This window comes from Malaclemys terrapin, chromosome 7 (genome assembly GCF_027887155.1).
Source record: "Malaclemys terrapin pileata isolate rMalTer1 chromosome 7, rMalTer1.hap1, whole genome shotgun sequence".
NCBI classification, from domain to species: Eukaryota; Metazoa; Chordata; order Testudines; family Emydidae; genus Malaclemys; species Malaclemys terrapin.
The window spans coordinates 54,899,837-54,926,870 of record NC_071511.1 but is presented as its reverse complement, the minus strand read 5'-3'; the positions used below and the strand labels follow the sequence as shown (position 1 = coordinate 54,926,870).

At 42.7% G+C, this 27,034-nt stretch overlaps 1 protein-coding gene across 9 annotated transcripts in view; it reads left to right on the top strand.

Moving 5' to 3' along the window:
• Positions 1-27,034, top strand: part of USP54 (ubiquitin specific peptidase 54) — a 256,337-nt gene that overhangs the window by 116,513 nt on the left and 112,790 nt on the right. For all 9 annotated transcript variants that reach the window (XM_054034279.1, XM_054034275.1, XM_054034280.1 and 6 more), the window contains exons 2-3: positions 9,197-10,713; positions 15,990-16,082. In XM_054034279.1, the coding sequence (XP_053890254.1) occupies positions 10,567-10,713; positions 15,990-16,082 (240 nt within the window). In that variant the 5' untranslated portion in view covers positions 9,197-10,566. The remainder of the gene's footprint in view (positions 1-9,196; positions 10,714-15,989; positions 16,083-27,034) is intronic.

Sequence of the window (27,034 nt, the reverse complement as noted above, 5' to 3'; positions counted from 1 at the left end):
GTTTGTTGGCATTCAAACAACATCCGTTCCTTATCTCTCTCTGTTATCCTCAGGAGAGTGATATCATTCACGGTCACCTGGTTGAAATGGGGTGATTTTATAAAGGGGGCATTCAGAGGTGCTCGTTCCTGCTTGGCTGTTTGGCTGTGGCTGAACAGAAATGTTCCCCGCTGTTAGCCACGCGGTGGGGGAAGGGGTGAAGCAATCATCCCAGAGAATTGGGTGTGCGGGGGGGGGGGCGTTATTTGGGTTTGTGTTGCACACTAACCCGCAAACCGCAGCCCTTCCTTTTAAATTGCCAACCCATTTTAAATGGCCAACCCAACGGCCGCTTGGTATGAAAAATGAGGGCGCTGCTGTTTGAAACCATTCCCACATGTTATGAAGGTTAATGAAGCCAAAAGATTATGGCTTACCGTGGCTGCGTGCAAGCCGAATTCTGTTGCCTGGCACTGCGTGAGTGATCTCTCACACCAAACCGGCAGGCCCTCAATATAAGAGGCAAAATGCAACCTTGTAACAAAAGCACATTTGCTATGTAATGTGAACAGCAAGGTTTAACGTGAAAGAGTGTACCCATTGTTCTCTAAAATGTCTTTTTAACTACCACTCTCCCTTTTCCTCCACCAGCTGCAAATGTTTTTCCTTCGCAGAGGCTAGCGAAGATGAGAAGGCGAAAAAAACGCACTCGGGATGAAATGTTCTCTGAGTTCATGCTGTCCTCCCACACAGAGCATAGCAGAATGCGTGGAGGCAGACAATGTCAGAGTGCAGGAAAGCACAATATGAACGCGAGGAGAGGTGGCGGGCTGAAGAGAGTAAGTGGCAGGCTGAAGATGAAAGGTGGCGTCAGCTTGCTGACAGACGGCAAGAGTCAATGCTCCAGCTGCTGGAGCATCAAACTCATATGCTCCAGCATATGGTTGAGCAGCAGGAAAGGCAGCAGGAGCACAGACTACCGCTACAGCCCCTGTGTAACCAACAGCCCTCCTCCCCAAATTCCAGAGCCTCCTCACCCAGACGCCCAAGAACGCGGTGGAGGGGCCTCCGGCCACCTAGCCACTCCACCCCAGAGGATTGCCCAAACAACAGAAGGCTGGCCTTAAAAACTTAAAAAATTTAAAACTTATTGAAGTTTTAAAGTTTTAAAGCGCAGTGTGACCTTGTCCTTCCCTCCTCCCGCACCCCTCTCGGGCTACCTTGGCAGTTATCCCTCTATTTGTGTGATGAATTAATAAAGAATGCATGAATGTGAAGCAACAATGACTTTATTGCCTCTGCAAGCGGTAATCGACGCGGGGAGGGAAGGGAAGGGTGGCTAGCTTACAGGGAAGTAGAGTGAACCAAGTGGGGGCGGTTCATCAAGGAGAAACAAACAGAACTTTCACACCGTATCCTGGAAAGTCATGAAACTGGTTTTCAAAGCGTCTCTGATGCTCACCGCGCCTCCTGTACTCTTCTAACCGCCCTGGTGTCTGGCTGCACGTAATCAGCAGCCAGGCGATTTGCCTCAACCTCCCACCCCGCCAGAAATATCTCCCCCTTACTCTCACAGATATTGTGGAGCGCACAGCAAGCAGTAATAACAATGGGAATATTGGTTTCGCTGAGGTCTATCCGAGTCAGTAAACTGTGCCAGCACGCTTTTAAATGTCCAAATGCACATTCTACCACCATTCTGCACTTGCTCAGCCTATAGTTGAACAGGTCCTGACTACTGTCCAGGCTGCCTGTGTATGGCTTCACGAGCCATGGCATTAAGGGATAGGCTGGGTCCCGAGGATAACTGTAGGCATTTCAACATCCCCAGTGGTTATTTTCTGGTCTGGGAAGAAAGTCCCTTCCTGCAGCTTTTGAAACAGACCAGAGTTCATGAAGATGTGAGTATCATGTACCTTTCCCGGCCATCCCACGTTGATGTTGGTGAAACGTCCCTTGTGATCCACCAGTGCTTGCAGCAGCATTGAAAAGTACCCCTTTCGGTTTATGTACTCGTTGGCTTGGTGCTCCGGTGCCAAGATAGAGATATGGGTTCCGGCTATCGCCCCACCACAGTTAAGGAATCCCATTTCAGCAAAGCCATCCACTATGACTTGCACATTTCCCAGTCACTACCCTTGATATCGGCAGCTCTTTGATTGCGTTGGCTACTTGGATCACAGCAGCCCCCACAGTAGATTTGCCCACTCCAAATTGATTCCTGACTGACCGGTAGCTGTCTGGCATTGCAAGCTTTCACAGGGCTATTGCCACTCGCTTGTGAACTGTGAGGGCTGCTCTCATCTTGGTATTCTTGCGCTTCAGGGCAGGGGAAAGCAAGTCACAAAGTTCCATGAAAGTTCCCTGACGCATGCGAAAGTTTCGCAGCCACTGGGAATTGTCCCAGATCTGCAACACTATGTGGTCCCACCAGTCTGTGCTTGTTTCCCAGGCCCAGAATTGGCGTTCCACGGCATGAACCTGCCCCATTAACATCATGATGTGCACATTGCGGGGCCCGTACTTTGTGAGAAGTCTATGTCCGTGTCTATGTCCTCATCACTCTCGTCACCGTGCTGCCGTTGCCTCCTCACCTGGTTTTGCTTTGGCAGGTTCTGGTTCTGCATATACTCCAGGATAATGTGCGTGGTGTTTAAAGTGCTCATAATTGCCGCGGTGATCTGAGCAGGCTCCATGATCCCAGTGTTATGGCGTCTGGGCTGAAAAAAGGCGCGAAATGATTGTCTGCTGTTGCTCTGACAGAGGGAGGGGCGACTGACGACATGGCTTACAGGGAATTAAAATCAACAAAGGGGGTGGCTTTGCATCAAGGAGAAACACAAACAACTGTCACACAGAATGGCCCCCTAAAGGATTGAACTCAAAACCCTGGGTTTAGCAGGCCGCTGATTTCACGGAGGAAGGGAGGAAGCAAATGAATACAAAACAAATCGGGTCTATTTCTTGTTTTGATCCACTCCATCTATCTTTTACATCTTAGGCTGTCAGCAGACGGTGCAGTAAGACTGCTAGCCATCATCATCTCCTGGGTGCTCAGCAGAAGATGGGAATGACCTGGCTGAGTCACTCCTATGTCTGCCCAGGCGCCCCTTACCGACCTCAGTGAGGTCGGCTAAAAGAGCACCCAGGAGTACGACGACGATGGCTACCAGTTGTAATGCATCGTCTGCTGCCAAAAGGCAATGAGCTGCTGATGTGTAGCAATGCAGTCCCACGTCTGCCAGTACTCAGGAGGTGTATGGTGACGGTGAGCTGAGCGGGCTCCATGCTTGCCGGGGTATGGCGTCTGCACAGGCAACTCAGGAAAAAAGGCGGGAAATGATTGTCTGCCGTTGCTTTCAGGGAGGGAGGGAGGGAGGTGGGGCCTGACGACGTGTACCCAGAATCACCCGCGACACTGTTTTTGCCCCATCAGGCATTGGGATCTCAACCCAGAATTCCAGTGGGCGACGGAGACTGCGGGAACTGTGGGATAGCTATCCACAGCTACCCACAGTGCAACGGTCCGGACTTTGACGCTAGCCTCGGTACTGTGGATGCAGTCTGCCGACTTAATGCACTTAGAGCGTTTTGTGTGGGGATACACACGATCGACTGTATAAAAACGATTTCTAAAAAACTGACTTCTATAAATTTGACCTAATTTCATAGTGTAGACAAGGCTTGATTGTCTGGTTTCACCCACATAGTTGTTGGGGCATTTAGGGCACTGAATGAGGTACACCACATGTTATGATAGGCATATGTAGGTCCCATGGATCTTGAAAGGTGTGTTGTGGGGTGGGGGTATTGATCATTGAAGCAGGAGAGAGAGAGATCTTTAGGTTTTGCATCTGTTGTTATGGCAGGGTCTGGTGCTGCTTTGAGTTGATGAGTCTTGATCTGTGGGGTGCTTGCTTCTGGTGATGAGGTTGCATTGTTATTGGAAGACCAGAAGAGGAGGGTTGCAAAAGATTTCTTTCAGGAAGTGGTCCCTATCAAGTATGGGTTGGAATTGTTTGATATCCCATATGGATTCCAGTATGGAGTGGTAAAGTGACAACTAGGGATGTGCGGTCGAAGGGTTTTTTATTTTCTGTATTGAAGCAGGTTCTCTCAGGGCATTTGGGTGGCCATGATGCAATCTACTTACCTGGTAGAGTGTCCTTATTTGGTGGAGGTGGTTTTAAGTGTCTTAAGGTATGTATCCCAAACTTGCTCCTTGAGCATGTTCTGTGCTATGTAAGTGCCTGTCTCTAGATAAGATTTCTTGGTATGTTTGGGGTGGTTACTCAATTTGTGAAGGTAAGAGTGGTGATCCGTGGGTTTCTTGTACATAGTTGTCTGTACGGTTCCATTGCTGAAGCTGATCATGGTGTCCAGGAAGTTGATGCCAGTGTGGGAGTGCTCTAGAGAGAGTTTAATGGATGGGTGCTGGTGGTTGAAGTGGTGGTGGAAATATGAGAGAGTTTACATTGTCTGTCCAGAGGATTAAAATACCATTAAGATATCTCAGGTATATCATTGGTTTTGTGGTGCATTATTTGAATTGCAAATAAAGGTCCTGTTCCTCTCTGTCCATAATCAAATAAAAGTGCTTTATGTTTTTATTAAAATTTAACATCTCCTTCAATTTAGTTACACTGAAATAACCTGTTGCTCTGAAGCCACCTCCTCTATTGTTATGGTGGGATTCCATTCCTAAATGTACCTAGTTAAGGGTGTTCATGCAATCTGATTTCCTGATTGGATAAACATCTGTAAGTGCTTTATCACTGAAAGGAGGACTTTCCCAATTGAATCAACTTAGAAGTGAATTTTCACTAAAATGGATTTCCTTTAACATTTATCTTTGTTCATTTTATGAAAGATATTAAATGAGGGCTTTCTCCCTCATAAATAATTTTTTCTGCTTTTCAGTGAAATCATTCATGGTCATTGTTGTTGCATTTCAAAATCAAGTGGTGGTGGGATATGGCTTGAAAGGGCACAAAAACACACTTTTAAATGGGGAAACGGAGATTTTACTGACTACAAACACATGCAAAGTAACCAAACTTAAGTTTTTGTCTGTTTGTTATGAAACTAGGAGGTCCTTTAAATAACCGCAGCTCCCACCTCATTATTTAATAATGTCATCACAAACATCAGTGGTTTTAGCCATGTGTAGTGATAAGATGGAAGCATCCACCTTGCTAACTTGGCTGTTGTAATTAAGCCCTTAAGCCAGGGCATTTTCCTCAAGCAGTGGCGAGGAACTTGTGGCAAATCATGTGGAGAGATTTGTGACATGATTGAGCTTAATACAGCAAGCCCAGGGATCAAGACCCTAGACAGGGAGACACCACGACTTCCAATCTTGAGGGTGGAGGTTAGTAATATGTTCATCATCAGAGGAGGGATAAAACCCCAAGTCAGTATTTCAGTTTAGTTCTGTCAGTATCAATGGCTGATTTACAAAGTGGATGTGAATAAATAGCAACTTAAACTTTTCTGTGGCAAATGTCTTTTAGAGCACTCTATGCTCTCTCGTTCTCTCTTGCTCTCAGCATGGCTGTCAACATGTCGCGTTTCTTCAGGCCAGAAGAATGTGCTGAAATTGTTCTGTGGATGAACTGCCAGAGGTACTCTACAAGTAGTGTCTCTGGTATCCTCTTCTCTTGCACGTTGAGCATGGCTCTGTGATTCAGGGTACATGCTCCCCAAGTAGAGCATTTGACAGATAACACAGAGATTAAATCTATTTGTGGGGGAGCTGTAGAGCCATTCTGGATTTCCATTTTCATAGAATCATAGGACTGGAAGGGACCTGGAGAAATCATCTAGTCCAGTCCCTTGCACTCATGGCAGGACTAAGTATTATCTAGACCATTCCCGACAGGTGTTTGTCTAACCTGCTCCTAAAAATCTCTAATAATGGAGATTCCACAACCTCCTTAGGCAATTTATCTCAGTATTGTTTCCCATTGGTATTTTTGACCTTTTTCTAACAATAGTTGCTGGATTAATCAGCCTTTGATTGTCAGGAGTGCTGTGTGGGCCACTTGTAGCTTATTCCAGTCACTACTAAAATAGTAATCAAAATGCACATATTTTCAAACTTTTATAGGCTTCCTGCATGAATTCAGTGTCTAGTGTAACATGTTGGGTAACATAGCTGAACCCTTGCTACATTCTTGGTGATCTTTGAGTCAGACACGGCACTTTTCTAGTTTGATCCTATCTGTGTAGTAATGGTTTTGGTAGCAATAAGTCAACTCTAGATTTTCTCTGTGAGAGCAGCTCTGATAATGCTTATCTCTTTGATTTCAAACTCTGTTTGCTGGAGTCTTGTCAATATGTCACTAGCCCATAGAGTAGCATGTAGCTCCTGAGTCTGTCATCTGATTTTTGATTGTGCTTGGAGTTTTTAAAATGATGAGAGAAACATGAAGCTGGAATAATTGTGAGCCTGTAGCATTGAAATGCTGCAAAGCTCTGGAAATCCTATCAGCAATACAGTCATGGGGCAGTTCATTACATTGTTAGAAAGCTGTTGCCTTTTGTAGTCTCTTGATGTGAGTGTAGAATCTTACTGCATTTTAAAGAGAAATAATATATGGAAATGTTTTTTCTTGCTCAAAATGGAGTATTTTCAGTGTTTTATAATATATTTATATGTTCTCTGGGGCGTCTGCCTTATATCAGAGTGTTGCCTTGACTTCACTTCAGCAAAGAAAACTGCACACCTTTACTTTGATGCTGTGCCTGGGACTGTTTACAAGATAGCACTCTGTTTAGGAGAAGAAAAAACAAGCTCTGTGGAACACCTGAATCTGTTAAAAGGGACACTGCTAACATCCTTTCCTTTTCCAGAATGTTGTGGTTAATGGGTTAGTGTGTGTATGTAGATATGTATGTTTGGATCGGAACTTTTGCTGATGGTTCTGCGATGGGTAAATTACTATAAAAATGATGGAAGCAATGTCTCTAGCTTTTTGTGGCATTACGGTAACATTTTAAAAATCCTTTGCTTTCACACTAAAGAAAAAATGAGCAGAGGAGGTAGGTAAATGGGAACCTGTAAATGAGACTAGTGAGTGTTGTCTCAAATATTTGGAAAAAGAACAGGAGTACTTGTGGCACCTTAGAGACTAACAAATTTATTAGAGCATAAGCTTTCGTGGACTACAGCCCACTTCTTCGGATGCATATAGAATGGAACATATATTGAGGAGATATATATACACACATACAGAGAGCATAAACAGGTGGGAGTTGTCTTACCAACTCTGAGAGGCCAATTAATTAAGAGAAAAAAAATTTTTGAAGTGATAATCAAGCTAGCCCAGTACAGACAGTTTGATAATAAGTGTGAGAATACTTACAAGGGGAGATAGAGTCAATGTTGGTAATGGCTCAGCCATTCCCAGTCCTTATTCAAACCAGAGTTGATTGTGTCTAGTTTGCGTCAATATTTGGAAAGTTAAATTTAGCTAGAATTCCATTCGGAAGACATTGGAATTACAAAATTTAAAGTGTGGCTATGTAAGATGGTGATATTTTTCTCAACAGATCTTTTCCTTGTGTACATTCACAGACATAGCTGTTTAATGATAAAAATGAGTCTTTATTGCTTTCTTATTCCTGTTAACTCTGTACAGTCAACATAGCTAAGAGAGATCAAATTGAGTTTATTCCATCTCATGCAACAGTAATAGAATGGAATGTAAATGAACCAATTGGCTAAACCTGTACAAATCTTGTGAGGGCAATGGGCATTCAAGAGTGTTGCTAACACCTTATTTGGTGTGCAGAATCTTTATTTCTTGTGGAGACATGCAAAATGTGAAGAGCCCAGCTTGACTTTCTGATCCCAGAATTAGTTTACAGCATTAGCAGCTAGCAAAATGCCCTTATGGAATAGCTGAGCCCATTTGATCTGGAAACCACTGATGTACAATACATTTGGAACCTCACAATGACCGTTTTGTAGCAATCCTTCTTTAATATCCCCACTTTAAGATGAAAACAAAAGTCCAATAAACATTTCTTAGGTGTTTGCTCACTGAATTTGTTGGCACTGTGCCCTTCTGGATTTCACCCTCCAGCCTTTCAAACTCCTAATGACAGGCATTGTGGGAAAGAGTGGGGAGGGGTGCCTTGATTCATTTTCTTTTGTGAGAATTACATCATCACTATTCTGCATGAGTTGTCATTCCAAGTAGCGCTCTGGTCTTTGATCATGCTCAAGCCTGGCCAGTATATCTATCACAAGCATGGTTGGTTTACAAAGATCCATAAATGAATGCTGGAAACTGAACTATCCCAAGTGATTTTGGCTGATAGTTCATTAAGGCCTTGAGCAAAGAGAGGAGTTGATATTTGAAGTTGCTTTGAAATGATTTCTGTACACCTTTCAGCATTTAGGAATGCTGCACAACCGGCTTGATGTTGCTCTGTGTGGGAGTAGGATTTAATGGTTAGAGCAGGAGACTGTAAACCAGGACTACTCCCCTATAAAACAGAGAGATTTGCCTACTTCACAGGGGTAGGCAAATATTTGTATTACACAAATTTGTAGAGCACCATTAGATCTTCAGATAAGTCTAATAGAAGTGCAAAAAATTACTCTTAGAAAGGAATGGGGGTGTGAGGCTCATACAGAGATTGTTTCTTTAGGTACTTAAGAAATTCTAGCTATGTTTTGATGGGTAAAAAGAGGTTTATAGTTAATGGCATTTTCAGTTATCTAAGAAGTAAAATAACCACCATCAATTTTTTTTTTTGCTAATATATGGAGTCTGTCTGCTTCTCTTTGTGTAGTACAGTGTTGCTGTACTCTGGAATCGGATGATCTGTGATCATTTGGCTTATATTAGCTAGTTCTTGATGGAATTGATTTCTAGGTTATGTATAGATAGGGGAGAATACTACAGAAACCCCTGTGATGTCAGTAGAAAAACTAATTAGCTTACTACTTTCACAGTATGGCTGTGATATAAATACAGGTGGACCGATTATATAAGAACTTACTGTGCAAAAGGTTTTATCATAAATCCTTGAAATAGTGTTCCTGAAGGACCATGCCCATTATTCATCCCATGTGGGTAAGAACAGAATTTGAGACGAGAATTTTCCCCCCACATTTCCTCATATATCAGGGCTAAATGATTGTTTAAATTCACTCATGAAAAGTGCATCTTCCTCTTAATGATTCTTTTGTTTCTATTTGTAGGCTCTCAATGTCATTTGGAAGATGGATTCCGCCATATCTGGATTAAATTCCTTATCCTGCAGATGACTAGCATCTTCTCTCAATAAGAAAGTGGGAGAATATTCTGCTCTGACAAAGGCGTCCTGGACAGTAACTCCACCACAAGGAAATGCAGCTATGTTTCCATGCCCTCTTGCCCAGGTTTAGCACTGCTGCAAAGCCCCAAATCCAGATTACATAATCCCCTCTTCCAAAGTGTAAACATGATTTTATAATACTATAAATATGCATATATAAATATACTTTGTATTTTTTCAAGATCTTTGTTAGAAACTGGCTAATTTAACACTTCAAGGAGTATGTGCTGAGAATGATGTGCTGTAGCCTATTCATATAAAATTGTGTGTAGCTTTAAAAAATATTAAAATTAACTTCACCCTTACAGCATATTTCATCCATGTTTCCCCAAGACACATGCCCACAGGTTCCTCTGCTTCTTGTTCTTTCTTATTTCATTTTGGGGATGTGCTTTCGTATTTTTTGTTTTGTTTCAAAAGGTTCTGCATATAGTGGGAGGTGAGGCAACATTGGTCTTGGCAGAACACCACAAAACCAAGAAAGTAATTACATGACGCAAGTCTTTGATTATTTTTTTCTCTGTAAAACTTTCTGGCACGGCTGGGCATTCCAGTTGCAAAAGAAGGAACAGGAGAAGAAACTTCTAAAGATCTGCACGGAGAGTTAGAAGAACTTTTCTGTTAAAGTTTTACTACCTAAAATAAAAGCACTTCCCAGCGCAGTTCTGGAATCTCTCCTTTTTCATCCCTCTCAGAACTGAAGATATCTTTTCACCACTTCCATTAGAAGCAAGGCTTTATTTTGGTTTTGGTGGGCCTGCTTTTTTACTAGTTGGGTTGCTCTGTGTTCTGTGGGAGGATTATAAAAGTATTAACAGAAGTCTTACATTTTACTTTTCCTGGACCCTGCTGGACTTAAGCAATTATACTGTCTTCAAGAGAGTTCTATTGAAGTGACAGTCAGTTCAGAAGAAGGATGTAACAGCAAAGCAGTTGCACTTGAAAGACCATGGATTCCTTCATTTTGCTTGCTTCTGTTCTATTGCCTGTAAAGCATCATCATTCCTACATCATCAGCAGATGAATGATAGCATCCTGCGCTGGATTTAAAATAAATAAATAAATATATATATAGCTAACTCATGAGTTCCATGTGTCCACATCGAAGGAGAAATTTTGTTTAAACTGTATTTTAAGAGGATTGGATTGTACTCCTTAATTTTCACTTTGGGTAAAGGATCTTGTCCAGTGAAAGACTTTCAGTCAAACAGAGATCCAAAAGCCTTCTTCATATTATAGAGCTAAATGTGAAAGATGTCTTTGAAAAGGACATATTTTTCTGTGGGACGGGGTGGCGTGCAGGGGATGTTTACTCCACGTAATACAACTTCCATAGCACCCAGTAAGGGCCTCAGCAATGAACCAGGACAGAATAGCTGCTTCTTGAATAGTGCTTTGCAGGTAAGGATGCTGTATACAGTTTGTCTGTCTTTGTATTTCACCTTTTTCTCTTTGCTTTACATTCTTACTGTTGCAAACCTGTTCTTCTAGGATCTATCTACACAACAAATACAACCAAATTAGGGGACTTTTGCAACACCATTGTCTCCTGACACCAGATAGAATACAGTTCCACTTTGTACTGTAGATTAACTGTGTTCCATCACTGGGCAAAAGCCCTAGACTTTCCAAGATGAAAGTATATTAAAGGTACACAGTCAACTTAAAAATTACACTTCTGTCTGAATTTTTTTAATTTAAAATGAATACAACTGAAGGATTAGAGAAACCTGCTTTTTCATTTTTTATGTTCAGTTTTATGTGGTGTACCGTCAATTATTCCTTTTGTTTATATGGGTTTTCATACAGCAAAAGGAGAAGAAAAATATTTTTAAGAAATAGGAAACTGATTTTGAAACCACAAAAATTGGCAGGGCTTCTGGCAGGTCTAGTTCCTGAAACTAACTAATTTTTTTAAATGACTAGATTCAGTTGATAGCGTCCATTTAAAATCCCTTTTGTATAGTCTGTATTCTTTGATTCTTGAATTAGAGCTCACAGGCTGGTGACTTGATGAGAGAAGTACTGACTTTTTGTCTATGGGAGCTCAGTTTGAGTGAAATAAGTTAGGTTCATAGTTCATATCCAGCTATCATTCTTTAACTCACGTGAGACGAAGAAATGTTCTTCCCGGGAACTGCTTTCAGCTCCCTAGAGGAGGTATTCCTTCCAGGTCAAGGCTAAGTCAGAAGTTAAGTTCTTAGTAGATTTATATAGGTAATACAATATTTGCATTGTGACCACTTGTACAGTATGAATGCCAGTCTTCAGGACTTAAGTTCTTCTCGTTGGAAGGTGTTCCTTAAGGCCCTGTCTGTACATCAGCTACAATTGATTCAGGGGACACAGTTTCAGCACAGTTAAATTGCAGTATGGGTAGGACCTAAATGCCTATACACTTAGCATATCAAGGATTGAAAATTTCACTGGCCTGAGATCCAAGATTTGCCATATTAAATTCTGATCCCATGGCCAAAGAAGTTGTGTGATAAGACACTTGGCTTGAACTCAGGAGATCTAGATTCAGTTTCTGATTCTGCCACAGATTTCCTATGTGAACTTGGCCAAATTACTTAATTTCTCTGAGCCTCAGTTCCCCATCTGTAAAAGGGAGATATTTCCTTCCTAGAATCATAGAAGATTAGGGTTGGAAGAGACCTCAGGAGGTCATCTAGTCCAACCCCCTGCTCAAAGCAGGACCAACACCTTTTCCTCATACCTTTTGTCTATTCTTTTAAAATTACATTCTCTTTGGGGGCAGAAACTCTCTCTTACTATATGTTTTGTGGCTATCACAATGGGACCCTAACTCATCTGGCAACTCTAGATGTTACTGTAGTACAAATAAATAATATAAGTGGAAGGCCTAGTGAATAGTTTACAGGCCTAATATCCTATGAAATATCAGGGCTCAAAACAAATGGAATCTAGCACTGGAAAGATGAGATTACCGGTGGCATATATTTCCATTTCTTTTGGGTCATGAGATTTTGTGCATTACATTCGTAGAGCACTAATTACCGTCTTCCTCCCCAAATTTCAATTCTCACCCGATTTTAGTGCTTGCTTGGTATCTAATGAACTGCTTGATGCTGTACACCAGTCTGAAAACTTGGGATCCTACCTTTCAAATAGCATACTCTGTTAATCTTTAAACTCTAATGGCTCAAAAGAGATGCTAAAAATACTGAAGTGGGATTTAAAAAGCAAGATGGTAATCAGAATGACCAGATTTTAAAGCTGTATCTCATATTTCATTAAAATAGCTGTTTCAATATTTTTATTGTGGAATGTTAAATTTGTAAAATTTAAACTTAAATCTGAGACTGTTTGAATTATTGCTGCTATTTATGATATAGATAGTTCCTGTTTTTACATTCGAGAGGAGCAACAACTACCTCATGCAGTTAAATTTAAAAAAACACTGGATTCTTTCCTAAACACAATATTTTCTCCCTTTTGTTCAGTCATAGCTTTTCGTGAGTTTTGTATGTCATGAGGAGCTGCAAATATTTACCCAGTCTCACAGGAAGGGCTGCAACTCAAGTACAAATATTAACTTTTACATTTTGAACTTTTGGGAAGTTTCACCAATTTAATAACAAATATAATAAAGACAGGCTAGGCCTATGGGCTACAATATATAATAAAAACATAAGAAAAAATACAGGGTGGATTTCATTTAAATCAATTTGATTTAAATCATTATTTAAATCACTAGTCAGGAATACTTGATTTAATCATGGTTTTCTTCATAAAAGTGCATTCTGGTTGGTTGTTATAACCTTAATACATATTCTTCACAACTCAGAGATAGATGTAGGTTTCATTTTTTGAAGGTACACACTATACATTTTTAAACAGTGATTTTATTTTGAAAACTTTTCCGATTAGTTTTATTGCTATATCAGAAAATGAATGATTGGTTATTTCATTTACCAAAGGTAATTGAAACAGATATTTCTGAAGTCATTGGAAGGTGAACTATCTCCAATTCAACAGGTTAATCATTTATATTTGGAGGATTTTCTTGCCATGCTGTATTAGGAGGAGAACATCACCAGACAGACATTTAAATTGTTTTATTTAACTAAAACAACGACGTTATGTATTCTGGATTTTTTTCTTCAACAGCAAATGTATAGTATTTTAACAAAACAAGCATATGTCCCTCACTTCACATTCATTTCCAGACTTTTTCTCCTTGTCCAAACCTATTTCACACCCAACAATCTTCTATTCATTGAATTTTTTGAAACTTTGCACTTTTAGAGAGAGGTAAGGGATTGACTCTGTGTACACAAATTTGCAGAGGGACAATAGAGTTGAGGTCAGTTATTTCTCATTTCTATATATTATTTATTTATTTGAAAACATTTTTGCTGTTAACAAGCACGTTACCTCTGGAGACAAAAATCCACTGTTTGAGAACTGCGAAACTAAGCATCTCTGATGGTATCTTCTAAACTGAGTATGGAGTCCCATTGGGTAGACAGAAAGATTAACCTAAATAATCTGTACAGAAGCCTGTGGAACCCCATAAAATTGGGTCCCTAATCCATGAACTATTGGAACTCATTTACAAAACTTTTCTTAGCCATTACATGAATATATTGTCTCATACTATAGAATTAGAATTTATAGTCCCTATTCCATGATGAGATATCTTTGAGCTATAATGTATCTTAATTAAAACTATCTTTAGATAGGTTTTTTCCTTAAAAAGCATTTTATCAAAAAAATCCCATTTAAAAAAAATCATTGATTTTTATACACCCCGAAAAAAATACTTTTACACTTGTAAACTTGTGGTCTAAGGCCCATTACTTAACAAATTGCTAGGACTGGAAACCCTTTGGGAGACCAGTACAAATGCTTTCAGGGTCAGTAAACTTTTCCAGCAAGTTATCCTGGGCCATCAGTCAAGAAGAAAATGTGCACTGCCTGTGCATATGCTATGGAAGCATTTAGTCAGTTAAATGCACAATGCAATTTGGGTCCAGCTTCTTTTGGCACACCCCTTTAAAGATAATGCCTCCTGATGTTAGATATTGAGTGCTGGGCATGCACTAAGGCCCAATTAGTTGAAATTAAGCTAGTTATCAACAACCATATTTATTTATAATGTTTGTTATATAATGTCTTTAGTCAGAGGATTGAAAACATTCAGAAAGGTCAATATTATCACAGTTTTTCAGAAGTGGACACAGACACAGAAGTCAAGTGATTTGCCCAAGGTAATTGTTTCAGTGTCAGAGCTGGGAAGAAAACCCAGTTCTAACTTTTATCTAACTTTGCCTATAATTTAACCTATATGCTAGCAACAACCAATTGTAAACACTTTTGATGCTAACACATAATAGTCAATACCATGATTTCTATGGGGGAAAAAAATACCCATCCATCTTGATCAGGGCTAGAAAATTTCCAGTAGCAACTGTGTGTAAATATGATTGTTGCTAGTTTGATTTCAGCTGCAGTGGAGGTAGAACAGTACAGTTTTGGCCAGCAAGAGACAGTTTATCTGTGCAGCAGCCACTCCTAGAGTAATGGGTCTTTAATTCTTCCAGCCAGAGTGCTAAGGCTAAGAGATGAAGTACCGAACAAAGGGTAAGTAATTTATAGGTCACCACAACCAGAACATTAGGACTGACAAATTATTAAACATTTTTTCCTGTGAAGAGTATACATTCTTCAGAGTACCTGCATCACTTGCAGCCAGGTTCTGTAGTTGGTCAGCAGACTCATGAGGGGAAAAACAGGAGAAAGTCGTCTTTGGGAATTGGAAGAAAGGCCATCCCATCATTTTGGTTACAATGATTAGTTTTAATTACATTAGATTCTTAGATTAGCCTAAGAAAATCTTTGTCTGCACTCGCACTTCTGTGGGTAAAACTTTTATCGGTCAGGGTGTGGGAAACCCCCCCCCCCCCCCCCCCGACAGACATAAGTTTCACCGACAGACTTCGCTTTGTGAGCAGCGCTATGTCAGCAGGAGACACTCCCACCAACATAGCCACTGCTACTCATTGGTGGTGGTTTAATTATGCCGACGGGAGAGCTCTCGATATAGAGCAGCTACATGGGAGACCTTACAGCAGCACAGCTGCAGCGGTATAGCTGTGCCGCTGTAAGGTCGATAGTGTAGACATAACCTTAATCTCCTCTTATCTACTGCCATTATATTACTCACCTTCCAGCATGGAAAGTCAGCTGCTTCTGCTAAAATTGGGAATACTTCCATAAATACGCTGGCAGAAAAGGAGTATGCAAGCAATACAATGTAGTATTAGCAGCTTCTCTCCCTAGAACTGTCAACTCAAACACCTAAGTCTCCGCCTGCCCATCTTGTGGCTGAGCAATTCCACAGCAAAAGGCTTGAAGATTTAAAAACGTGTTATGGGATCTGAATCCACCCCAGGAGAATTACAGCCTTAGTTAAATGTGTGAGAGAGATGCTGAGGGATGCTCTGTTGGACAGCATGGGTAGTAAACTAGTATCTATAACTGGAAACATGAAGGGCAAGAAAAATGAAAGGCATGTCTTGTTAATGAATAGTTACAATGGCATGAGTGCTTTCTGGAAATATTTGGATTGCATAATTTTAGTTAAAATCTTGTGCAAGATTTTCCTATTCAGATTAATAAAATAACCTCTGCTTCCATTTGCTTTACAGGTTCTTTGGCACCTGGATATTTTCCGTCGCAGCTTCCGACAGATCACGACGCACAAGTGCATGGGAGATTCTTGCATCTTTTGTGCTCTTAAGGTAAGAGATGGGAGCAAAAAAAAGAAAAACAGTTTGGAGAAATTGGAATTGTTTACCAGAGACTGTATTTGTGGGTTGCATTTAGTTAACCATTGACACAGGGACTGGTGAGAAGGAAAGTAAATCTACTTAGATGCAGGCTGCAGAGAGTCATAAGATATAATGCCATACCTTCATGATATTCAGCCAATGGGGTGTGAGAATGTCATGTTTCTGTCTTGAGTTTCTTCCATTAAATGTGTATTTACTCTCTATCCCAGAGGTGAGCAAACTACGGCCTGTGGGCCACATCCGGTCTGCGGGTTCCTCCTGCCGGGCCCCTGAGCTCCTGGCCTGGGAGGCTGCTCCTGGCCCGGGAAGCTACCCCCAGCCCTGCCCCTGCTGTTCCCCCTCCCCTGCAGCCTCAGCTCGCTCCGCTGTCGGCGCAATGCTCTGGGCGGTGAGCTTCTGGGGCAGCGCCGCTGCAGAGCCCGGCCTGACCCAGTGCTCTGTGCTGCGTGGTGGCGATGGCGTGGCTGGCTCCAGGCGGGCAGTGCAGCTGTAGCGCTGCCAGCCACCGGTGCTCAAAGGCAGCATGGTAAGGGTGCAGGGAAGGTGTGTGGCGGGGGGTTGGATAGAGGTTAGGGGAATTCGGGGTGGTGGTCAGGGGGCAGTGGTGTGGATAGGGGTGAGGGCAGTCAGAGGGCGGGGAACAAGGAGGTTGAATGGGAGCAGAGGTCCTGGGGAAGGGGGCAGTCAGGAATGAGAGGAGGGTTGGATGGGGCAGCGGGGGCCAATCAGGGGCAGGGGTTCCGGAGGCAGTCAGGGGACAGGGAGAAGGGGTGGTTGGATGGGGCAGGGGTTCCTGGGTTGGCTATTAGGAAGGACGGGGGTTGGATAGGGTGGCGGTGGGCAGTCAGTGGCAGGGGTTTCTGAGGCAGTCAGGACAGAGAGAAGGGGTGGTTGGATGGGGCAGGGGTCCCAGGAGGGCCGTCAGGGAATGAGGGGGTTGGAGGGCAGGAGTACTGAGGGGGCGGGGTGCATAGGGGGTGGGGGCTGGGCCACGACCCCCTTCTCTAACCAGTCCTCCATACAATTTCCGAAACCTGATGCAGCCCTCAGGCCAAAAAGTTTGTGCGTGTCTGCTCTATCATTCTGATAATGGAGTTCTACGTGAAGCTAACAGGAGTCTCCATCTTATTTGAATAGTTTAATTAATTTCTCAAACTCAGTTGTATTTTCTATTTTGACTTTTTGATTTAATTTAATTATTCTCAGCATAGTCAGTGCCCACCTCAGTATCTGCCTTTCCATAAGAGCTGCTTAAGAAACTAGTTTCAAAGTCAGGAGTTAAGTAATAGAGAGAAAAGGTGACTATGCAGCATCAATGAGTGTATCACCAGTGTTGGTCAGTTATAATGATAGCAGAGAGTGGAAATGTTTCTAACAAGAAAAGATGTATATAGTTTTTGGAGGAAAGAGTCTCTTGCCTATGAAGACTTTAGACTAAGTCTTTTTCAGTTTAAAATTGTTGGGGGGGAATTTTTCTGAGATGATACTGGACTGTGGAAAAGCTGACTCAAGAGGCTTCTCTCACTAGCCTTATGAGTATTAAGAGTAAAGTACACACCTTTATGGAACCTGTTCGCAGACACCATTATTAAACCTATTTCACAGGAGGAGAAACAGGTAGTTAAATATCGTAGACATGGGCATGGGAGTAAGTAATTCTGGATTCAAATGTTGGTTCTGACACTAACTGGTTTTGTGATCTTGAGTAAATTACTTAGGCCTAGATTTGCAAATGTGTCTTAATTTTGGAAGCCTCCAGTTTTGGGTGCCCAACTTGAGACACTTGGTTTGCTGAGAAACCACAACTCCAATTCAAGTTAATAGAAGCACAGATGTTCAGGACCTCTACGAATCAGGAAAATTAGTTGACATACTTGAAAATGTATACTGCAGCCTCCCTGAGTAGCAGTTTCCCCATCTATAAAAATGGGGCAGTGATATTTACCTAAGTGTCAGATTGTTTGAAAGGCCTAAATAAATTAATTGTATTGTGGTAGCACCTGAAGGTCCTAATCCTGTTTTGCTAAGCACTTTACACATAACAAAAAGATGGTCCCTGCTCCAAAGAATTTACATCTTAAGTATGAGACAACAGATTGGTACAATAAAGTGGCAGGGGGAGCACAAGGTAACAGTGAGATTATAATAAGTGGAAAAAGTAGTAATCACAATATGCTAGCTGTCTAACCATTTTTGAGTGACTTGTAGGCATCATGGCAGAGACAAGTTTAAAGGATGAATTCGAAAGAGGGTAGTATAGTGGCATGGTGGATTTTTACAGAAGGGATCTCCCATGCATAGGGACAGCAAGGGAGAGAGCACAAAGATGTCAAATTTTCCACGTGTACCTGGACCATGAAAATTTGATATGGAACAGAGGTGAGGGTCGATGGCTCTATACCAGTGGTTTTCAACCTTTTTTGCAGAACCCTACAAAATTTCAAATGGCTATGCAGACTCCTTTGGAAATATTGAACATAGTCTGCAGACTCTCAGTGGTCTATGGGCCACAGTTTGAAAACCACTGCTTTATGAGAGGAGAGATGTAGAACTCAGCTAAGCCATGAGGGATGACAGATAGTTTGTGATTATGGTGGAAAAGAGGGAGTCATTGGAGGGGCAAAAAGGAGGAAGTGAAGTGATTGAAACAATGAGCCAGAAGATAATTGCAGCAGTATTTTGAATGCTGCCTTGAATGCAGGATATGCTGTTATTAAGGTCAGGAAGGGAGGAGGTTTCAGTAGCTGAGGAGCAAGATAATGAAGGCCTGGATGAAAGTTGCAACAGTGTGGATAGAGCAGAAAGGCTGAATATTAGAAATGTTGAATTGGCAGAAGTGGCAAGATTTGGACACGGCTTGGATGTATGGGATTAGAGAGAGAGCTGAGTTGAAGATCGATTATGGCCAAGGAGGATGGTGGTGATGTCTGTGGTAACCAAAAATGAGAGGAAGGGAGAGGGCTTAAGGGAAAAGATTAAGGAATTAAGTTTTGTCTACGCTGAGTTTTAAGCTAACAGCAGGACATCACAAGGAGAAATCAAATTCAGGCTGAGATTTTAGTTTGAATAAAAGTGGCTCCAGAATGGAGCTGTGAGTCATCAGTGTAAAGATTATTGTTAAAGACATGTTTTTGAATGAGGTCACCAAAAGAGATTGTGTAAAGGGAGACGAGGGGGGCCAGGATGGAGCCCTGTTGGACCCCACCACTGAATATTGGACTGTGGATTAAGAGGATCCTCTGAAGGAAACATGGAATGATTTGAGAAGTAGGAGAACCAGGAGAGGAAAGAGTCATGAAAACCAAGGGAAGATGAGTCATCAAGAAGAGTGTGGTTGGCTGGTGTCAAAGGCAGTCGATAGCTGAAGGAGGATAAGGATTTGAGTTTAGTTTACAAAGTAAATGTTTGTGAAGTGTGTAGAGGTTCACAATGTTTGTTAAAGCTAGTTAGTGGCAGATGTGAGCCCAAAACTTAAAAGATCTGAGTTTATAGCCCTGTGCTTATTCTTAGAAACATGTGGAAAGGCACCACTTGGTCCTCTTCCTCCCATCTTTGTATGATTGAGAATACCTATGTTTATGGGTTTCATATCTGAAGTTGATATCCATGCTATGTTAACCACAATCTTTAGCAAGCTTTCATCAGAGCTTTTGCATCACACAGAATTCCAAAATTCTTTCACCCAGTTCAGGACGCTTACATGCAGTTGGTGCAGTGTTCCTATACATTATGAAAGCCCAGAGGCAGAGTTAAAAACTCAGCAGAGTTTATGTATTAAACCATTTTTAGTAAGTAAATTATTCCCTTCAAGAAACATCCTTAAATGTAGTTAAAGGCACCATACTTGGCAAGAAAGAAAGAAAGAAAGAAAGCAGGGGGTGGGGGAATTGAAACTCCAGATTAGATTTAATCCAAGCCAAAGTCTTGTAATTGTTTCTCATTCTAAAAACAGTTCTTTGTTGGTGAAATACTGTGTAAGAAATCCTCTTAGGGAACTTTAATGCAAGAGTTGGCCAAGATTCTAACGTATGACGTAGAACCATTGGGAAGGAAGGAGTGGATAAGACCAATTCCAATGGCATCCTTCTATTCAGCAAATGTGCAGAGCACGATCTTGTGCTCACAAACACAATCCTCAGACAAAGAAACAAATACAAAACAACTTGGCAACACCCCCACTCAAAACAGTGGCACCTCCTAGATTGTCATTGCAAGAACGCAGGATATAAGAGATGTCCAAATCACCCATGTCATGAGAGGAGACGATTATTACTGGGACTGACCACTCCCTGGTGAGGTCAGTCATGTCCATCAGGATTGTACCGAAACATAGAAAGCAATCCAAATCACACAGATGGTAATACAACATCCAAAGACTTCAATCCTCAGTACAAGAGAACTTCCAAACACTCTTCAGTGAAAACCTGGCCATATGCACACCTGGAAATGACAACACAAGTGTTGAAGAAGACTCGGACGCCCTAAAATAGACCATCATTGAGATTTGTGAGGAATCCATTGGCTTTGCTACCCATTGCCATCAAGACTGGTTTGACAACAACAACATTGAGATTACAGCCCTTTTGGACCAGAAGAGAAAAGCTTTCTGCGACTGGCAAAACCAACCACTATCCAGTCAGAAGCAGATCACTTTCCATCAGCTCAAAGCTGAAGTTCAAAGGAGGATCCGAGAAATCAAAAACAAATGATGGAAGGACAAAGCAAAAGAAATCCAAACATTTGCAGACAGACATGATATGCAGAGTTTTTTTTTGTGAGACAAAGACCCTGTATGGACCAAGCTCATGTCGGCTCACACCTCTGAGATCCAAAGATGGTAGTGCCCTTCTTAAAGATAACAAATCTATCAAAGAGTGTTGGAAGGAACAGCATCAAAAGCTTCTAAATTGAGAATCGATTGTAACTGCTGCCATTGACTCTATCCCTCAGCACCCAATCTGTGAAACTCTTGCCAGCCCACCAACATCTGAGGAGGTCTGCAAAGCAATTAAACAGATGAAAAAAGAAAAAAACTCACGGTGGTCCTGATGGCATACCAGCTGAAGTACTGAAAGTGGGGGGGGGGGGGGGGGGAGAAACACTGACTAACAGGCTTCACTTGCTGCTCCTCAAAATCTGGCACACGGAAGAAATCCTTGCTGACTTATGTAATGCTAACATCGTCACCATTTTTAAAAAGGGAGACAGGGCTGACTGTGGCAACTATCGAGGCATTGCCCTTCTCTCCATTGCTGGGAAGATTCTTGCTAGACTCTTGCTGAATCGCCTGCTTCCTGTTGCAGAGGAAGTACTTCCAGAGTCCCAGTGTGGCTTCAGACCATCACGAGGCACAACTGGCATGATTTTTGCAGCCAGGCAGATCCAGGAAAAATGTCAAGAACACCACCAGGAGCTGTATATGACCTTTATCGATCTGAGCAAAGCCTTCAGCTCTGTCAACCATGAGGCTCTGAGGAAAATCTTGTCAAAGTTTAGTTTCCCAAGGAAATTTATCACTATTGTAAGACTCCGCCATGACCAGATGACTGCCTCCATCTTGTGTAGAGGCTCTACATCTGAGCCCTTTGTCATCTGAACTGGTGTAAAATAAGGTTGCGTACTGGCACCCACCCTTTTCTCTATTTTCTTAGCAGCTATGAAAACATTAGCCCAAGACCATCTAACGCAGGGCATTGGCATCCAATATTCGATTGACAGCAACCTCTTCAACCTTTCTCATCTCCGTGCCAGAACTAAAGTAATATCGGCAACAGTAACCGAACTCCAGTGTGCAGATGATTGTGCTGTAGTTGCACACTCAAAGGAGGATCTCCAAACTGCCCTTTAATTGCTTCTCTGAAGCTTACGAAAGCCTAGGGCTAACTCTGAACATCAGCAAAACAAAAGTTCTCCACCAGCCAGTCCCCAGTCAATCATCAGACCCAGCAAGGAAGATCTACATCGACAAAGAAGAACTGGAAAATGTAGAATACTTTGCCCATCTTGCCAGCCATCTCTCACAGAGGGCAGACATAGACGTCGAGATTCAGCACAGAATTCACTGTACCAGCCTAGTCTTTGACAGACTGTTTCGCCGGGTGTTCAACAATCACATCATCAGAACACATACTAGACTTTTGGTTTATAAAGCAGTGGTAATCCTGACTCTTCTCTATGGCTGTGAGACTTGGGTGACCTATAGAAAATATCTGGAAAAACCTGGAACATCAGCACCTGCACTTTCTTTGGAAGATCCTCAACATAAAGTGGGAGGATTATCGCACTAATGTCAGTGTCCTCACAGAGGCCAATATCTTCAGTGTTGAGGCCCTGATTATCCAGCACCAGCTGAGGGGAAGCGAGCACTGTGTGCGCATGCCTAGTGTACGCTTATTGAAACAACTGCTGTATGCCCAACTCACCAAAGGAGAATGGAAACAGGGAGGCCAAAAGAAATGCTTTAAAGACACCCTCAAGATAAATATCGAGAGATGTGGCATCAACACCACACACTGGGAAACAGCAGCCTGGGATACGCATAACTAGTGAAAACTTGTCAGAGAGGGAACGTCCACTTTTGAGGAAAATCGCCTTCCCCTGGTCACAGAAAAATGCCAGAAAAGAAAGTGTGGAAGCAGAGACAGAACTGACAAGAAGGGGATGCAATACATGACAGTTCGTTAGCAAGAGTCAGGCTAACTGTAACCCTGATAACGCGAGATTTGTAGAAGCGAGGATTGTGTGAGGCGGGTGAGAAAGAACTGTGTAAGAAGTCATTATGACCTGGTATAGATAAGGTGTAGAAGACCTTGTGTAGATAAGGTATAGAAAATATTGTATGTTGGCAAGAGTCAAAACAAGTGAGGAAATGAGATATCAAGATGGCCTATGTATAAACAAAATGCAACTGTTGCTCATTATTGTCTGTAACAAAAGGTATAAATGCTTGCTGTAATTGTTTACCTGTTGAGAGATCTGCTTAGCTCTCTCCTCTGCACAATTGTGAGAGTTAATAAAGCATCTGACTTACTGTACCTAAACAAATAGTGAGAACTCTGTTTTTCTCCGACAATTTGGGGGCTCGTCCGGGATGGCAACGCCCGCAGAGGCACCGGCAGCTGCTACGGATCGTTCCCCTTTGAACCCCATGGCGCCACAATAGAGGTAGGAGACCTTTTGAAATCTCTATTGGGGTGTCGGAGGAGGACTGTCCGTGGGGCCGTCTGTCCCTGTTGGGCTCACGCCATCTGAACTTATTGACTGTGCAGCAAGGTCAGATGCTGAGCGGCTTAGGGGAATTGTTGCCGCCCCCTGTATGCATATGCTAGGTGCATAGGGTTTGCACCTGTGTTGAGGGGTTGTTACCGCCTCAGGAGGGGTTTTTACCGCCTCGAGTGATGCATCGAGGTACTTGGGAATAGTACCTGGAGGTACTTGGGAATAGTACCTGGAATAAGGCCTTGGTGTGTGCGTGTATGTGTGTGTGTACACCAGTGTGAATTGAGTGTTACCGGAAGACGCCCAGAGTACTCTGTGAAGTCTTTTGGCTCGTGACCAGAACTACTCTAACGCAAGCCCGGTAACTAGAGGATCTTTTAGGAGATCCGACCCACGGTGGGCTAACTCGGCCTGGCATCGTCCGGCGAGGAGGCTACCTGGGTCTAGGAGTGTGTGAACCCATCTTCCCTCCCCTTTTCCTCTCCGTGTGAGCCACTGACAGTCTGATCATCTCACTGGATGCAACAGAGTAAGCGGCGCCGTCTCTCTGAGACTAGCCGACGCTCTTTGCTGAAGGGAGGTGTAGGAGGGTCGTGGCCATCCTCGTTAGTCTCTCCTGTGTGAATACCCTGTAGGGAGAGATCCTTAGTTTATGTGCCGCTAGCGCGGACAGGGCATCCTCCTCCCTGTGTGTGTGATTGGAAAATGGGTGGGGGACAGTCTAAGGATTCCCTCTCACCCACTAAGGGTACCCCAGCTTATTTCATGTACGTACATTATGGTACTAAAACCTGCAGGTATTTAGAGAATTGAAATCATTACACGCGTGAAAATTCATCTAAACAATGCCCACTAGAAGGTACCTTCAATCTAGATAAGATCATACATCTCAGAGGAGCTTTTAATCACCAAAAAGCCTCTGACACACAATGGGAGCAATTTGTCTATTGAGGAAAGGAACGGGTTAATTTGAAATTCAGCTTGGTCCAGAGATGAAGAGAAAGTTAATCTGCGTTCAAGGTCAAGAATCAATGCAGACCAGGCTAAGTACAAGAAAAACTGCTTTCGGTCCCAGCTGACTGTGAAAAAATATAGACATAGTCAAACCAAAGGCAATACAAGTTACAGTGCTGAGATTACATTTGCAAAGCTTAACTGTCCAGTGAGATCCAACAGTCTGCCTTTGCGACCCTGGAGCTGGCGTGGTTTGGGGAAGCTGAAGAAGCCACAGGCAGCCGGCCTGGACTGGAATCACTGAAAAGACGCCCCAGGAGACCTCAGGGTGTAAAAGAACTGCCCTCCCAAGAGAGGAAGCAAGTTGGAGATTGCACAGCACCTTCTCTGAACGTTATACACAGACGTGGCCAGTCTGGACGTACGTGTGTGAGTATGAAAGTGTGCCTACTCTCAGCCGCAGTAAGTCTGAGAACCGGAGAGGGATTTAGCATTCCTCTTTCCACTCCGGCTGACCGGGAAGGGTGTCAGGTGGATCTACCCCAGTCGTAGCAGGACTGGGCAATAGAGAAGTTGGAGAAAAGGGAAGAGTTGTGTACTTGATAACTAAAATTGAGCAATTAAGAGCATAGATCATGAACCAGGCAGCAACTCAAACCTACGCCCAGGGCAAGTTGCAAGCCTTGAGACAGGACTTCCAGGCAGAAAAGGAAGCACTGGCTAAGCAAGTACCGGTCCTTCAGGGACTTGTCAGAATTTAACCATTTGTTTTGCATATGCTGTAAGAGCAGTGTGTTTGCCACAAGAGAAAATTGAATAGTTAAATGCCAATGGGTCATGCGTTTTGCCCAAGTGGCAAGCCTCACGAGGGAGGACTCGGGTAGCCTTGTGAGTAAGAATGTTTAAGGGAAGAGACCAGGAAGGGTGGGGGCTAGTTGAGAAGCCCACCCTCCTATCTAAATTGGTAGTGAAAAAGCCGGTGCCCATGGAAGGGACGGTTCAGCGAGAAAAGCAGGATCGGGCCCAAGCAGGCAGGCAATAGATAGAGAGATTGGAGAACAGGTTGGAAACTTTGAGGGCATAATGGAAGGAAAGGAGTAAGTAATTATACGCATGGGGATTTCAAATCCCCAGGATAATAATTGAAATGGTAAAATGTGTGTAAGACAGAGTCTTTGTACCAAGGTGCAAGGCTCTCCTTTCTTCTGCTGAATAAAGCAACTCTTCCTTATCCCTGTCTGGCTGTTATTGGCTCTCAGCTAGGTGGACCCGATCCTGCTTTTCTCGCTGAACCGTCCCTTCCATGGGCACCGGCTTTTTCACTACCAATTTAGATAGGAGGGTGGGCTTCTCAACTAGCCCCCACCCTTCCTGGTCTCTTCCCTTAAACATTCTTACTCACAAGGCTACCCGAGTCCTCCCTCGTGAGGCTTGCCACTTGGGCAAAACGCATGACCCATTGGCATTTAACTATTCAAAGACAACTGTCACGCAGCAATCGTGGCCCAACCCTCTCTTCCAACACCACCTGCAATGTCTGCCAATAACTAATAACTAAAGCTTCAATAGTTTTAATTCTTGCCACACATTACTTGGCTTTGTTCATGAATTGATATGGAATCCATTTTGAAATCACTCCACGCACAAATGGGCAACCAGTCTTTTGAAGTAATCAGATATGTATACGTTTACGAAAGTCAGGTAGAAGGTACTTGTACTACAACTTGCAGGCCCTCAGCTGGAATCACAAACACCATGCCAACAATGCACCTGAGTTGCTGTGACATATTTTAAAGTTCCTCATTAACCCAGCTGCCACAGTGTGCAGTAATGCTGCTGTGACACTAAAACAGCTTGCTAATTTATAATTAATGCTGAAGTCTTCTGTGCTCTATATTGTTTTGGTGTTTCTAGTGCATGACTTTGCTTTGGTGTCTGTTTATCTCAGCTCAGGGGGCGGGGGGGGAAATCCGTCCACTGTACTGAGATTGACACAAAGAGTTTGTTCTCCTTCCAGGGATTGTACTGGGAGCTGCAGTGCCAGGATGTAGGACAGAGTGTTTTTTGTTTGCAAAGAATAATGCTGCATTGATTGATAAATTCCAGTGAGGCTGCTTTATTAGTAATTTTATCATGTACAACAAAAGCAGGAAGAATGTGAATTTTCTTTGTAGAAATAGTGTTTTCTAAAGTGAAAGCTGAGGACAATAGGAAGTTTGATTACCTTCAGAAACAGAAATAATTGTTGTTCAGGGTGCTGATTAGGTGCATATTTGGAGAGTGAAGATTTATTGTAAAAAGTTCCTGAAGTGGCTGAGAAATTAGGTAGTATATTGGTGGGGAAAGTCTTTATAGTGCTCTTTCCAAATGAGGCTGTGACCCTATGGCAAAACAGTAGCAAAAATCTGTAAAATAAACATTTGTGTGTTTAATGAGCAGGGAGTGGTGTGGGAGAAAGCACAAAGAAGATTGTGAGAGAAATAGATAAACAAGGTACCCAGGACTAGTCTATACTAGAAGCGCTACATTGGCGCAGCTGGTGAAGATACTCTATGCTGGTGGGAGAGAGCTAGGGTGACCATATTTCCCAAAGAGAAAACGGGACAGGCTGTTGCCCATCGATGGAACCCTGTGGGGGGACCCCCATTCTGTAGCCCAGTCACTGGAACTCTTTGGACACCACTCACCCCCCCGCCCCCGATTTGGAGCTGTTGTCTGATCAATGGAAC